We start from the raw sequence: 14,958 nt of genomic DNA, 5'->3' as shown, positions 1-14,958 counted from the left end.
CCACCAACTAGGTGGGTGAGCCCCTGGCCAGGGTGGGGACAAGGGTTGGGGCAAGCGGAGGCTCTCCTTTTAGGTAAAACTACCAGTCCAACCACCTGGCATGACACAACCAAAACATCATTTTTGTGCCTATTCATCATCTCACTTTCTTCTCCCTGCATCAAGCCTAGGAGGCGGGATGAGCCCATTTTACAACCAGGAAGCTGAGGCCAACGTGGTTAAAGAACTTAACACAGACCCAGACAGTAGAGCTCCGGAGACCACCCCTTTACCACCATCTCCTGAAGGACATCTCCCCAAGATCTCTGACCACACACAGGCTTTCCCAAATAGCACCATTTCATTAGTTACAACCAGGCTCTTGAGGACCTACTATGCGCTGTGTAGGTGCTAGGAATACAGAGATGGATAAGGCATGGTTCCCTGCCCTTGAATGGGATGCCGAGGAGTAAGGAGATAATTGCGACCTGGCATGCTGTCCTAGAGCCCAGGTACTGTGCAAGCCCAGGGTCTGTATACCTCACTCTGGTGGGCACCTGGACAGGGGCCAGGAGGGAAGGCTTTACACAAGCAGGTGAGAGTGAAGTGAAAAACTCTAAGTAGGCATGAGCTAAGAAAGCGAGGAGCTAGTTGCGTGACCGGCAGAGGGAACAGCATGTGCAGAAATGTGGAAGGGTAAACTAGCAGAACCTTCAGAGAGCTGCAGTTCTCCTCATACCGCTCCCTGGGCTGGATGGGAAATTTGCTCTGTGACCCAGGGAGAGAGCTTCCCAGAGCCTCTCAGACCACCCAGGTCAGCAGCACACTCTCCTGGGATGAAATCCAAAATTTGTCACAGTTGCCCTGGCTACCTACCATTTTTGCCGGAGTGAGGCCCAGACAGTAAATGCTGGGAGAGGGATGGGGAAAGCAGTTCAGCGTGGCCTGGTCTGGCCCAAGAAGGGTGTGGTGGGCTGAGAGAGTGGGCTTTGGACGGCCACAGGGAGGCCGAGACCTGGCTTGCTCTCTTACTGGTAAGTCAGACTCGCCGAGCATTCTGTGTACAGGGGCCTCAGCAAGGTGGGTTTTTCTGTTGGACCTCTCCACCTTCCACCTGTCGCACTAACTCCCGCTCGCCTTTCAGGTCACTTGGCACCCTGCTAGCTTGCTGTTTGTTGCACGTTCCCTTCAAACCACTCTCCACAGTGGGGTGGGTGGATAGCTGGGACTGTAGCCTGGAAGCTACCATGGAGATTCATGTGTGCTCTCTCTCTGCCCCTCACACAGAGCACTCAGTCACCCAGGACACCCCGCCACGGTAAGTGAACTACCCCCACCCCCACCCCACCCCACCCAGCTCTTGTCCCTACTGGCCGAGAGGTACAGGTTTCTCAAGGCTGGTGGCACGAGGAGAAAGAATAGGCAAAGGGCCAAGGCCGGGGTCCCTGCAGCCTTCCAAGGCCCCCCTCCTTCATTCCACCAAGCCCTAGTTCTAGGGCTAGACTAGGACATGGTGACCTGCTCTCCCCACCCCCACTCCCAGCATGTATTATCTGAGCCTCACACTAGACTCTCCCCTAGACCTGCCTGGTGTTCCAGTGCTGAAGGGTCATTTTTCTATGTGTCTATCTTATCTCAGCACCTAGATGTGCTTCCTCAAGGCTATGTTTCCTCTGGTAGTGCCCAGTATTCTAAAACAGGCAGACCCACACAGAAGTCACCTCAAGGCAAACATTCCCCCAGAGACCCAGCTGAAAGCTCTGAATACAAATGTCAGTAGAGGCTCTGAGAGCTTAGGTGAGGGGCCCAGTCGTTGCCCCTCCCACCCATGCTCCCCTCCTCCATGTCTATCCGAGTGAAGGCCTGTGTTGAAGAAGAAAGAATCCAATTCAGAGTCCCTGGGCAGTCTGTCCTGGATGCTTGGGGATAAAGAGATGGAGCAGAACGACCACAGCCCTCCAGGGCCCATTAGACAAGTCCAGCCTCAGCTCTCATAACTCCCCTCTACCTGGGTCCCGGGGGCTGGGAAATCCACATTGCCAGCTGGGGCCCTTCCCTCAGCTGCCTGCTCACCCTCACATTCTCAACTCCTGGTGCAATGTTTCTTTTCTTTGCTAATTTACTATCTCACCAAGGCACCTAAATCAGAAAGTTGACTGTTCATATAGTTTTTGAGTACTTACTGTGTACCAGGCACCTATGTTTTGTATGCTAAAGATACAACAAAAATCCCCAACCTCAGAAAAATCACATTTTAGCGTAGAGAATTTTAATAAAACATAAACAAGATCATCTTAGATTCTAAAATAAGAGCTGTGAAGAAAATGGACAAGGCGATGAAGAAGAGCTCGGGGGTAGGGAGGGGCCCACTGGGCTGTGGCTACTTTAGATCAGGATGTCCTCTCTGAGGACATGACATTGAGGAGACCTGAGACTGGAGCCCAGAGGGGCAGGCAGGGGACAATCCAGGAGGAAAAGGCAAGTCAAAGGCTCAGGGGAGACTGAGAAGGGGGCAGGGGGGACCGGGAGGCTGAGGGATTTACTCTGAGTGTGATGGGGAGTCACTGAATAGTTGTAAGCAGACAAGGGGCCCCATCTGAACAAGAGTAGGGGACCGGAGACTTATGAGGAGGCTGTTGGCCAAGGCTGAGGCTGGCATGGCTGCCCGGATGAAGGTGGCAGTAGTGGAGGTGGGAGATGGGACAGATGGAAGGCAGGGCTGGCCAGAGGACTGGGTGGGTGGCATGAGCGAGGGAAGAGGCCAGGATGCTCAGGCTTGGAGCTAGAACCCTGCGTGCCACTTACTGAGATGAAGCTGAGCAGAGAGGGGCGGCGGCGAGGATCATGTGAGCACTATGGACATTTACGGTGCGATGCCCATTCAGCCGCCCCAGAAGTCAGGAAAGTCGCTGGGGCTCAGGAACCCAGGTCCGGGAATGTGGGTCTGGGGGTCAGGGACACAGGTGGTTTCCGAAGCCACAGACGAGATCCCTTGGAGAAGGTGCAGACTGTAGGATGCTGCCGCCCACGGTAGCCCCGTCCCGTTCCACAAGGTCTTCCATTTCCTTGCCTCTGGGCTTCAGTCAGTCTCCAGGCCCTGTTGGATCTAGGCCCCGATGCCCATCTCGTCTCCCTTTCCTGACCCTTGCTGGGCTGTGGTTTGGGCAGTTAGGGAGCCCTCCTGTACTGAGTGCTCAGCCGACTTTCTCCTGTCCACAGGCCCCAAGCTCAGGAGTCCAATTATGAAAATTTGAGCCAGATGAGCCCCCAGGGCCCACCGGCAGCTGCGTGTTCCCTGCGAGGAGCCGCTCAGCCACCAGCACCCACTTGTGCATCACAAGGAGCAAAGGCCGACGTGCAGCTTGGCTGAGACAGCCCTTCCTGGATCCCAGGCACCTTGGCAGTCCCCCACCGGGTGACCCCATCAAGACCAGGACCCCGCACAGGGGCCCAGTGCTCTCTTACAGGAACACCTGTCCTGAAGCCCCAGTGATTAATATGTCCATGGGGCCAGCATTTTGAAAGTGTGTGTGTGTGTGTGTGTGCGTGTGCGTGTGCGTGTGCGTGTGTGTGTGTGTGTGTTTGTGCACACCTGAATTCCCCGTGTGTGTGTGTGTGTGTGTTTGTGCATACCTGAATTCCAGTGTGAAACTTCCGGAAAAGCCCCTTTCTCCTTTTCTACTTAGAACACTATTGTAAAGCAGGCAGGACACCGGTCATAGGATCTCAAGGCCTAGGCTCCTTCCTGGCTGTCATTGACTTTCTGTGTGGACAAAGGCACTTCTCCCACCTCTCTGGGGCAGAGCGCATTCACTGTTGAACATGGATGATAATGTTCTTCCCTCCTGGCTGGACTGTCAGGACCTGAGGATGGGAAGGGACTTTGGGAAGTACAAAGCTGTCTACAGATGTGAAGGGCACTACAGGCTCCTCCTTCCAAAACAGCCTTGGGATGTGCATGGTTCTTGGACAGTGTGGTGCCCATACCAGGCTCGCTGAGAAAGAGGGGCTGGGGCTTCGGGGCTGAGGCTGTGCAAACCTGGGGACCCGCCAACATCAAATTGGTGACAAAGAGAAGCCTGGTGCCCCTGTCCCCTAGGGTCTCCCATGACTGTCCCACACTCTGCGCACCTCTTACCCATCAGCTGCTCTGCACTGCCTTGAGCTGGGACCCCTGGGAAAAGGAAACAAAACACTCATCATTTCAAAGCATCTGGAATCCACTGTCATAAGGCTAGGAAACCTCAGGCAAAGTCTGGGCTGCAGGTCCCGGTGGATAAAGCAGCTGCAGCTCTGGCCTCTCTCTTTACCACCTGTATCCTCCAAGGATGTGCGAAGCCCCAAAACACCAGCAGCTTCACCCCGTTTGCCTGAGTCCTGCCAGGCTGACTTTGCAGCGTCCTGCCTTCTGTATTTGTACCTCACTGTGAATGTGCTGATCATTTTAGCTCTTGCAGTGTTTGGGGGCAGGGAGACGGGGAGGAGGCGTGTTTGGGACCCAGCAAGGTGGCGAGAAGAAAAGACCACAGAGATAGAGGACTGGAGAGGCGATGGGGACGAACTTGCCTTCAGAAATTTTGATGCTTCCCTCGTGAGATGACCTGAAGGGTGAGGGAAATTTACAAGTTAATATGCAAGGCAGTGCGTTAGGAGTTCCCTCCTTCCCAGAGCCTTCACTAAGCCAGATCGGTGGTGGTGGCAGCTCATGGTTAACTGAGAATCCATCCGGGAACCTGTCTGAGCTGTTAAAAGGTCGGAGGAGTTGGCAGTTGTTCTCCTTGTATGAGGATACATTGGGGCACCTCCAGGAAAAGTCCTGTATCCCCGGGGAAGAAGGGAAGGACACAGGGTGATATGTCTTGGAACCTCTGCCTGGTCTCTGAGGCCAGCTTCACAGCCAAGAACAATAGTGATAGGAATTATTTCTTATGTATATGTTATGTGCTAGGAGTTGGGCCAAGGGTTTGGGGATACAAAAATGAATAAGGCATGTGTATCAGTCAGGCTGGGCTAGGTTATACTGTGGTAACAAACCAATTCCAAAATCACAGTGGCTATAAACAATTAGGGTTTATTCTAGCCAAAGCTATATGCCCATCATTTAAGCAGGGAGTGCTTTGCTCATTGTACTTACTCAAGGATCCACCATCTCTAATGTTGTAGATTGCTGGGCAAGAGATAAAAAGAAACCTGCAGAGAGTCTCCCATTTGAGATTATAGTTCATTGGCCAGAACTGGCCATATGCCCACTCACCCTCAAGGGGCTGGGCAGGTGCATGCGTGTGTGTGTGTGTGTGTGTGTGTGTGTGTGTGTGTGTGTGTGTGTCTGTGTCTGTGTTTTGAAAACATACTTTGTACCTGGAAGGAGGAAAGCCAGAAGCATTTGGAAACAGCCCTGAGGACTTACTCCACAGTAAGATCAGTAATTGAAAAATCATGCTCAGGCAACAGTATGCTGGGGGTGGTATGGGAGCACATAAAAAGGGGTGACAGACCCAGTCTTGGGAAGGCTTCCTAGAGGAGGGGACATGGAGATGGTACACGCTGACCATGCAAATCGGGGAGAATGGAGATTGTGAGGTAGGAAAGAAGGGCTTTCTATGCAGAAGGGACAGTCTGAGCAAAGGCCAGGAGATCAGACACAACATGATGTTTAAGTAATTGAAAGTCCTGGAGCATGGGGGTGGAGGCAGGATGTGGCCAGAGCTAGGGGGCTCCCGCACGGCGGAGAGTGCTGCCCCCACAGCAATGAGGTAGGAGAAGGGAGTCAGGGCACCCAAGGGGCTGAGCATGGGGCTGGCTCCCTGGACCGCCTAGCGTGGCTGTTTGCATCCATATGGCTGTTTGCATCCATATGCTCCAGCCCCACAATAATCTGGGTTTCCGCCTTGGAACCCTGGACACTTGGAGTTTCCCCAGTGGGTTCCAAGGGTGCCTGCATGAGGAACTCCTGGGGAGCTTGCTCAAATCCCCTGAACCACTACCTGAACCTCCTAAGTCACAGGCTCTGAGGGAGGGGCTGGAATTTTTACCAATTCTACAAGTGATTTTCGTCCTGAACTTTGTATTTATGATCATTTTCAAACACATGCATGTATACACACACAAAATGTTGAAAAAGGTACCCACCAACTGCATTTAACAGTTACTAACATTTTGCCATATTCGTTTAATGCACGTGTGTGAGTGTGTGTGTGTGTGTATGTGTGTGTGTGTATTTGGCTGAACCATTTGTGAGTAAGCTGTAGACATCATAGTACTTCATTCCTAAATACCTGTGTCTCTTGAAAACAAGCGCATTCTCCCCCATAACTCAATGCCATTATCCTACTTGGGAAAATTAGTAATTCAGCAATATCGTCTCACAGCTCCCATTCCTCTTTCCCCAGGGGTGCTCCCTCATGTGCTCTTTGCACTTTGATGTAAGGCTTCTTGGAAATGGAAGCGGCAGCATTCCTCCAAGGAATGTGCCTCGGATGTGTGGCTCCAGACAAAGTGATGGGCTGTGGGAGCAAGTGGAGAGACAGCAGAGGGTCCCTCTGAAACTCCAACAAATTGTTCACAGTGCACAGACAGCCTCCTGCTTGGTCTCCAGATGAAGCAGCTGTTCTAGGGGCAGAAGGGGCGGGACTGCACTTGACCATCACCAGATCCCCTGAGCTGGCCTTGGAGCCTGGCGCTCTCACTGGGTGGAGCAGAGCTGCCTGTCTCCCATAACTCGAACCTCTTGGAGAACTCAGACTCTAAATGTGACAAGCAAGGATTGGAGCCACGGGCAACAGGCTCAGTCAGCACAGTGTCCTGAGGCCCCGGAGTCATGGAGAGTGACCTAGGAGACTTGGTACTTTCCAGACAGGAATTCCCAGTGTGGCACAGGGTGCAGAACCACAGCCTTCCTGTCCTTGGCATGGTGCTCTCTGAACATGAGCCCATTCATTCACTCCTGGAGGGGCTTCCAAAAACCCACGGGCTCCCTTCCACTCTTCGCCACCCACGGGACTGCTGGAGATGGGCAGTGGGAGGAAGAGGCAACAATCGCCCAGGTGCATGCTCCGATCCAGCAAGAGCCCAACACACCTTCCCTGCCCTCCAGGAGCTAATAACCTAAATTTTAAATCAAGGTGCAGCTACATGATGACGCTGTCCAAGAGATAACCTACACTGAATGTAGGTCCTGCCTTGGGGTGGAAATGACACTCAGTGGGGCTGAGTGTTCACACATACCCCCTTCCCAGACTGGATGAGACCCTACCTTCAGGCCAGAGGGACTTAGCGACCAAGAGTTAAAGGTCCTGGGCTTGTCCCACCTCCATCCCTGGCCCCAACCCTTCCACAATAACCGCTCCTCACATTTCTGGAGCACCTTGTGATCCTCAAAGCCCCTTCCTTCCCGTGATCACAGGCAGTTCTCACTAAAGACTTGGGAAACAGGTAAGGCTTCCATTATTTTCACTTTAAAATGAGTGAAAGTCTCTGGGAGGAAAGTGATCTGGCCAGCATCACACGTTTTGACCCTCTCACCATACCTCGGTCCATTCAAGCCATGTCTTACAAAAATGTTCATGAAAATGAACAGTAAGGAAGAATCCCTGGCATCCTAATGCTGAAGTGATTTCTGGGGCAGAACACTACACCCTCTCCCCCAGCTGTGCCCCCTAAGGCACCCCCGCCCTCAGCCAGATGTGCAGCCTCACATCTCTCCTACCAAGGTCACGGTCACCTTACAAACCCTCAGGGCTCTCCTGAGCTCTCTGAGATCACCAGGTGAGGTGTCTTTGCCAACACTTAAACCCCCAAGTTTTAAATTCTCTTTGAAACTAGAGGCCTTACCCATTGTGGTGAAATGTCACAGAGTATACAGATCCTACCCATTGTAAGCTTTCTAATTTCACATTTTTCTTAGTATGATTGCTGGATGAAAAGATCTTCCAACCAACTTGTCAAAAACGAGCCACATCCACCACGTGTAAATTAAATTTGAATCTAGTTTATTCGCAATTTACTTAACTAATTCTCATTTCTTCCTTTATCTCAAAATTATATAAAAAATCTGTTCTTTGTACAAACATGTAAAATGGTGAACAGTAAATAAGAAGTGAATATTACACATTAATGACCAAAATAAGTTGTGGTTTTTAGAGGCCATACTACAACATGTGGGAAGGAAAGAGCTGAACACACTAAAGTATTTGTTGCCATATAAGTGATTTTAAGTCATGGGAAGAAAAATAAGTTCTACCCCTCAGAGCTCAATGAGATATTCTATCTGTACATTAAATAAACAACATTCCTTAGTGATTTCATTATCCCAAAATAGGGTCACGTTGTTTACTTTTTCCAAGTTATTGTCATCAGAAATCAGAAACCTATTCAGACTGAAGGAAACTTCACTACAGCTTCTACAGGACATGATACCTCTGTAATGTGTGAATTTCATCACGAACCAGAGCAAGGTCAGTAGTAGGGCCTGGCTGTAGGCCAACAACTTCACCTAGCTTTACCTACATGAAACTGAAGCTCCCAGCAGAGTACTTTTTTTTTTTAAGCAACACACTTATTTCCAACATTATACTCTCCATTTTGCTTAGTAAGACAAAGTTAAATGAGCAGAAAAAAATTCAGCTACTACCTCAAAATGAGCTATAAAATTTATCCAAAATGAGGAGCAGGCAGTTTTAAAGGAGAAGTGCAAAGCCTCTTACTGTCAGACCCACCACGCAGCTAGATGAGGAGACCTGTCCTCGGCAGCAACTGATGTTAAACTCAGGTCTAGAGTTTGCACATCCCGTTGAATGTGCCAACCCCAGGGCACAGCAGCTGAGAGCCAGTGGCACCCAAGAGTCCAAGGAGGTGAACCTCATTGCTCAGCCCACAGTAGTGTGACCAACCCCCAAGGGCAGGAACAAGGCTGGGGGCACAGAATGTAAGGAGGCACGCTCCTGGCATCTGCAGGTGAATTACACCTTAAATTTGTGTCCTCGGTACCTCATTTGTCCCACCTGAGTCCTGGCCCTGCTAACCCCAGGCATAGCCCTTTCAGAATAACAGGGGCTACTTTGGGCACTTTTCCCAAAGTGCAGCCCTGTTAGACATGGCAGGGACAAGGACCAACTAAAGGCACTGAAAAGGACTGAGGGGTGGGTGGGCAGGGTCAGCAGTGTGGTGAGATCTCAAAGTGAAGAGAGATCTGTCCAGAAGGGTAGGAGCGCAGCCCAGCCTGGCCCGCTCCAGCAGGACCAAGACCGATGTCTCCAGGAGGCCAGTTTGGGCTTAACATAAAGCAGAACCACAAACAGCCCACCAGTGGCTGCCTGGGCTGCCCACCAGGGGCGAGACAACCTGCCGAGGGGAGGGCGGAGGGTTGGGGCTGGTGAGAGGAGGGACTAGGTGAGCTTTAACATCCCCGCTGACTTTAAAAGTCATGATTCCACAACATTTTCCTACTCCAGAAGAAACTGTTAATTTTAGGATTAAAAAAACTGTGTATCACCTTCATTCAAAAGGAAGAAAGGGCATGAACACTCCAACTTGTGCAATGTGGACTGTGATTTTGGTCACTGACTGAAACAGCATCGGCACTTGGCTCAAGTAAGGTTAGGCTGCTCTGGGCGGGGGGGGGTTCACTTTCTGGACTGGGCTGAGAGTCAGGCACAACCTCGGGGAGGCAGCCATGACTGGGCCAACGAACTGATCATCAGACTGTGAAATGAGCCATGCCCGGGGACCGGGGTCCACCGCGTGCCCAGGAGCTTTGGGAACATGCAGGGCTGGGTCCTGGCTCCCCTCAGCGTCTGTAGAGTTAGGAGATTGCGAGGGGATCAAGTGTGCCTCCCAGACCTGTCTTCTGGGTACTACAAGGTAGAGAGAGAGATGAGTGGAGAAGAGGTGCTTTTCGCTGAGGCCAGGAGGCTGACAGACATCCCCATGTGAACCCATGCCACTGACGGCTACGTGCGGGGGAGCAGTCTGCGCTAGTTCACCTTCCACACGGCCTGGCACAGAGGTGGCCTTGGTCTTGCTTGATCCAGGTATCCACATGTAGCACTGGGGACCATCTCAGAAACCGGCCCTGTGCTCTCTGGAGACTATTTTTGCCAGCAAAGGCTCATCATTCTCGAAAGCCGATGGCCACCACTGATCTATTCCTTCCCAGGGGGCTAGAGCAGCATTGCCGCCTTCAGAAGGATCTCCGTGTCTTTAAAGCACTTTCTTAGCCCAGAGCCTCTCAGAGGAGCCTATGCAGTGAGTAAACCTGCTGTTAAGCACGAGTTAAAAAGAAAGCGCTCTGAACAACTATCTCCGATAATCAGGTTACATTGTCAAATAAAACGGAAGACATCAGATACGTCTGTATCGACTTTAACTGAAAAACTTTACAAGATAGTGTGATATCCCTAAAAATCGGAGTCTTACCAGCTACAAACGAAGACTGATTTTATTTTATTTTTTCTAATTTTTACAGATCAAATACATTATAAATATTATAAACCTTCAAAAATTAACAATTAATCATAATTTTCTTTAAAATGTACATATTATCACTCAAAATTTTCACATTCTAGGATATCAATAATTACGTCTTCCTCAAAGAAAACAGCACAAAATATTTCCTGTCATAAAATCTTTGTTGCCAAACCAGCCTTTAAACTGTTCGCGGCTTCTAAAATTTTCTTATACACAGTGCAGGAAGATGACCGGTTCGGAAAATGGAGAGAGGCAAACACAAAGACAGCTGAGATGAGCCCGTCTGAGACAGACACCGTGTGGCCCCGATCAGGGATGATCTTTATATAGATCACGTCTAGAAGGCAGAACTGTTCTGTTCAACTAAAGAAGTTCAAAATGAAGACCAATTCCTACACACTTTCAAATGTCCGGGAAACACTCCACAAGGATGTGTGAAGAGCGTATCACTCTGTTAACCTGCATCTCTATCCCCTGCTAAAAGCTCTCAGTGACTGTTTAGACATTTTTAGGTAAATATCTTTGGGCTACAGAGAACCCATAAACAAGAGACACATTATGCAAGTTGGACACAAAAAATCGATTTTGAGCCAAGAGAATTATGAATATGAAAACGGAAGTCAAACTGCTAATTCCTGGGGAAAATGACAAGGGCAAGAAGATGGCAACAGAACAAGGCAATGTTACTGACAAGCTTTGGTAACAGTGAATGAACTATTAACAACAACAGAAGGCACGTGGCTATTGAAAAAATGCCAAATTTCAGTGAAGTCTCCTGACCTGACCTAGTTTCCACCAACCTAGTTTCAGCAGGTTTGCTAACTTCATCTGAGTTTCGAAATGGAGTGAAGAAACAGCAGGGAACAGAGACCCAAGTTCTCTGTCTCTTGATCCCCACTCCCCTCCCACCCTCCACCCGCCAGCCAGGGCCTTCAGATATCTGATTTGGTGTCTATCAACAGTTGTAAACTTAGATGTCTACCGGGTCCGAGTAGTGATGTGAATAAGGGAATGGGGTGCAATAGGACAAAAGGGAATGTGTGTCTACCTGACTGGAGAGAGTAAGCCCTGTTTCTACTTTCCACCCATGTGGACCAAGCAAAACACATCTATGCACAGTATGCTCATCACAGACTGTCAGCATACCACCCCCGAGTTAGGTGGATGGCTCCTTCTCCATGAGGACACATAGCTGGATCAAGTGGACTTGTCATCATCTCTGCTGTCCACTATATTCAGGATCAAGTGGTCACATTTTAGATAGCGACTCGCTTAATCCTAGCATTCTTACCTCTCTCCTGAGAAATAACACAACACTTTTAAGCTGATGTATTTCCCCATATTTGACATACGCAGAAATTTTCAAAGCTTGCTTTTACTTTGAAGGAACACAAATGGGGTTCACATGTGAGGGTTCAACATGATTCTGAAAGTAGTTAGCTCTGGCAGGGGCATCGTGACATTCAAACAAAACAGGAGAAGACAGAAGTGGAGATACACAGCGAACCCCAGCCGGGGACTCTGCGAGATGACTAAGATATTCAGCAACTGTAAGTGGTTCTGTCTCCAAGTGGAACTTACTAAGTTTCTGTTTTTGGAGTAACGTAAAAACTGAAAAGTCCCTGGAAAGTTGTAAGAGCTAAGAAAACACATACACACACGCACACACACACATACACACGTACACACACACATGCACATGCACAACAAGATTACCTAATGTCTGACTTGCATCTCAGTCAACTACTTCATTGGCCAAACTGAGCTCCACAGTGAAACTGAGCAAAGTTACTTGTGCAACAGCAAGGTTAATGTAAACATAAACAGCAACGGATATTTCAAGAGCCTCAGTGTTACTATCGTATGTTGTCCAAATAATGCACTTCTGGATAGAGACGGTTAACAAGAAGAGCCAGGAAGCTTTTCCCATCTTGGAGGCAATGGCCAGGATGCTGTATAAACTGAATGGCTTGTGATATCTGATCCTGGTACTCAACATACTGCTTACTTGATGTCAAGGATTCAAGTGCATTCAGAGCCTAAAAAACAGGGAAGACAAAAGGGTTAACCACCTACCTAGAAGCATATAATGTGATTCCAAGCAGGTATAGCACACCTACTGTCATCACCTGATAACAATTGTGAGCCTCTGGGGAAGCCTACGGAACTGGAATTAGAGGTCCCAAAGGCAGGCACTGATTCACCACAAACAGGAGACCAGCGACCCAAGCTTCTGGGGCTTCGGCCACCTTCTACATCCAGTCTTCCCGCTTCCTGGCCTGTGCTACTTCCCAACCCTTCCTCGCAGCGTCGCCGCTGTGGCCGGGCTGGCCTTGCTGCCTTGTCCTCCTCCCGCACTGCCAGCAGTGGAGCCCTCCCCACCAGATCGTCTGCTGCCTCTCTTCCTGGAGCCCCAATCGGAAATCTCAGGCACCAGCTGCCTGGGAGGCCTGTTTTAATTTGTTGTTGGGTCTGTCTTTAGGTTACATAATAATGTCGTATTAAAATGTCTGACTGAATGAAATTCAAAAGAAACCAGTGGCTAAGTGCTGCTGAGGGTAAGCAATAAGATCAATCTGTCAGTCAATAAATGTAGAACAGAAGTCAAGTCACTCCAGCTTCTGTCCCATAGAAATGACAATGATATTCCCATGCCTCTCTTCGGGAATAAATAAAACATTTTTTAATTTCCTAATTTTAATTTTCCCTCTTTCAAGCTAGGGGAAAAGAAAAGAAACAAAAAAATCAAAACAATGGTTGAGAGTGAGGAGTTTTATTTTCCAATCATGTAAGTCCACCACCGCCAGGTTTCTGAATGTGAACTGTGAAGTCTCTCGCTCCTTCTCCTGTCATTTATGGGGACCACTGCACTAGAAAGTATAGATTACAAGACGGAATTTGGTTGGCTCAGTAAACAAGGAGGGAGAAAGTTTTTTTAAAGATGATAAATGAAGTGGCAGCTTAGAAATAAATTACCAAGGAGTTGAAACAGAAGTCTTAGGGTTGAAAATAAACAACTGAAGGGATTTTAGTACCAGGCTAACTGCTGTGTGAACGGAGTTCAACCTAAGAACAGGAACCAGTGGGGACAAGCACTTTCATGAACCATAGTATCCATGTCTCTCCCCTTTCTTATTTTTTTTAATTTAACCCCCAAAATGGTCTACTGTGATAATTTGCCTAAGAGTAATAGTTTTATAAAAAGATGACTTTTTTCAAGTCTGAAAATCCTGATGACAGGTACGTTATGTTTAAAGAAATGCAGGCAGAGACACAAGGTGTGGGAGACCAGCAGGCCGCAGTTAAAGCAAGAGCCCTCCTCCAGGGACTGGTGGTCACAGGAGCATTCTCAGTCTGAAATGCTTCGTGCTGACTTTATAACCAGCCCTCGGGAGATTCATTTGCCTACCTGTGACAGTTCATATACGACATAAGGATTCAAAGAGCAGTTGTCTAGTTATCTGTAACAAGTATCAGGCACTCTATAAATAGAGATGCTGGTGAAGAACCTGCTGATTGCATCACTCGATCTTTGCTCTTAATAACCAAGATATCACCCTGTGGGTGGCTGGCTGAGACATTACAAAGCTGCAAAAGAAGAAGAGCTATGGGTCTAAGTGTTTACCATGTATACAGAGACAGTACTGCAGGGCGGCAAGAGCATGAAGCCCAGAGCCAGACTGGCTGAGTGAATCCCGAATCCCAGCCCCAGAGCTCACTAGCCGTGTGATTTGGGACAAATCTGTCTCCATTTCCTCATCCATAAAATCAAGATAATAAAAGTTCCTATGTTTTAAGATTGTTATGAGGATTAAATGAGTTAAAATTTTAATTAATTAGCATCAACTGAGTTAAAACTTAGAACAACGCCTGGCGTGTAGTAAGCACTCAAGAATGTGGCCATCGTTTTACATTTGGTACATCTTTGTCTGGCCAGTCTGATTATAAGTAAAAATAGTTACAGGAATGGGACCACTACCATGTGGACTTCCACATTTTTAGAACAAATTATAATTTCTCACAGCTATCATTTTGTCCATGGAAGGTTATTCCAACATCAGCCAACAGTGGTCAGCCTTCAGACTCACAAAATAAGAACTATTTCCTTGGTTCTTAGTTAAAGCTCAGCTAACCTCCATCATTCTCAACTGTGGCCACATCTTCCACGCCAGTCCCCAGCTGCTGGCATGTGGCAGATCGGCGCATAGTCACGTTCATCAGAACCAAATTCGATTCCAGACTGGCTTGCCTATGGCCTTGCTTATTCTACAATGGTGTTATGGTGCCCTAGGCAAGCACCTTCACAGAACCTGGTTTAAAACCTGAGGCAGGCATACGCGGTACCCATTTTCCACTGTACTACTGCAGATCACCACGTAGTCATGTGTGAATATTCCAGCTGCCACACCTCCCACCCCCTAGGGAGGGCCTGGTGGGAAACTTCTACCTCTTCATTGTAAAGCTGTTTTTACTGACCTGCTGAGCTTTGGGGGTGAGAAATAATTGAGCCAGGCT

The 14,958-nt window shown here is 48.8% G+C and overlaps 2 protein-coding genes across 2 annotated transcripts in view; one reads left to right on the top strand and one right to left on the bottom strand.

The window, feature by feature from the left end:
* SIGLEC15 (sialic acid binding Ig like lectin 15) overlaps window positions 1-394 on the top strand; it is an 11,336-nt gene extending 10,942 nt beyond the window's left edge. Inside the window, exon 4 of the mRNA XM_025038546.1 lies at window positions 166-394. Coding sequence (XP_024894314.1) covers window positions 166-394 — 229 coding nt within the window. The remainder of the gene's footprint in view (window positions 1-165) is intronic.
* An 11,408-nt stretch (window positions 395-11,802) lies between these two features.
* The window catches only part of EPG5 (ectopic P-granules autophagy protein 5 homolog), an 87,733-nt gene continuing 84,577 nt past the window's right edge, over window positions 11,803-14,958 (bottom strand). The window contains 3 exon segments of the mRNA XM_025038620.1: window positions 11,803-12,482; window positions 14,920-14,947; window positions 14,949-14,958. The exon segment at window positions 14,949-14,958 is cut by the window's right edge and continues 77 nt beyond it. Coding sequence (XP_024894388.1) covers window positions 12,300-12,482; window positions 14,920-14,947; window positions 14,949-14,958 — 221 coding nt within the window. The 3' untranslated portion in view covers window positions 11,803-12,299.

This window comes from Pteropus alecto, unplaced genomic scaffold (assembly GCF_000325575.1).
Source record: "Pteropus alecto unplaced genomic scaffold, ASM32557v1 scaffold146, whole genome shotgun sequence".
NCBI lineage: Eukaryota > Metazoa > Chordata > Mammalia > Chiroptera > Pteropodidae > Pteropus > Pteropus alecto.
Note: the sequence above shows the minus strand (reverse complement) of the source record. Positions and strands in the feature narration are given on the sequence as shown.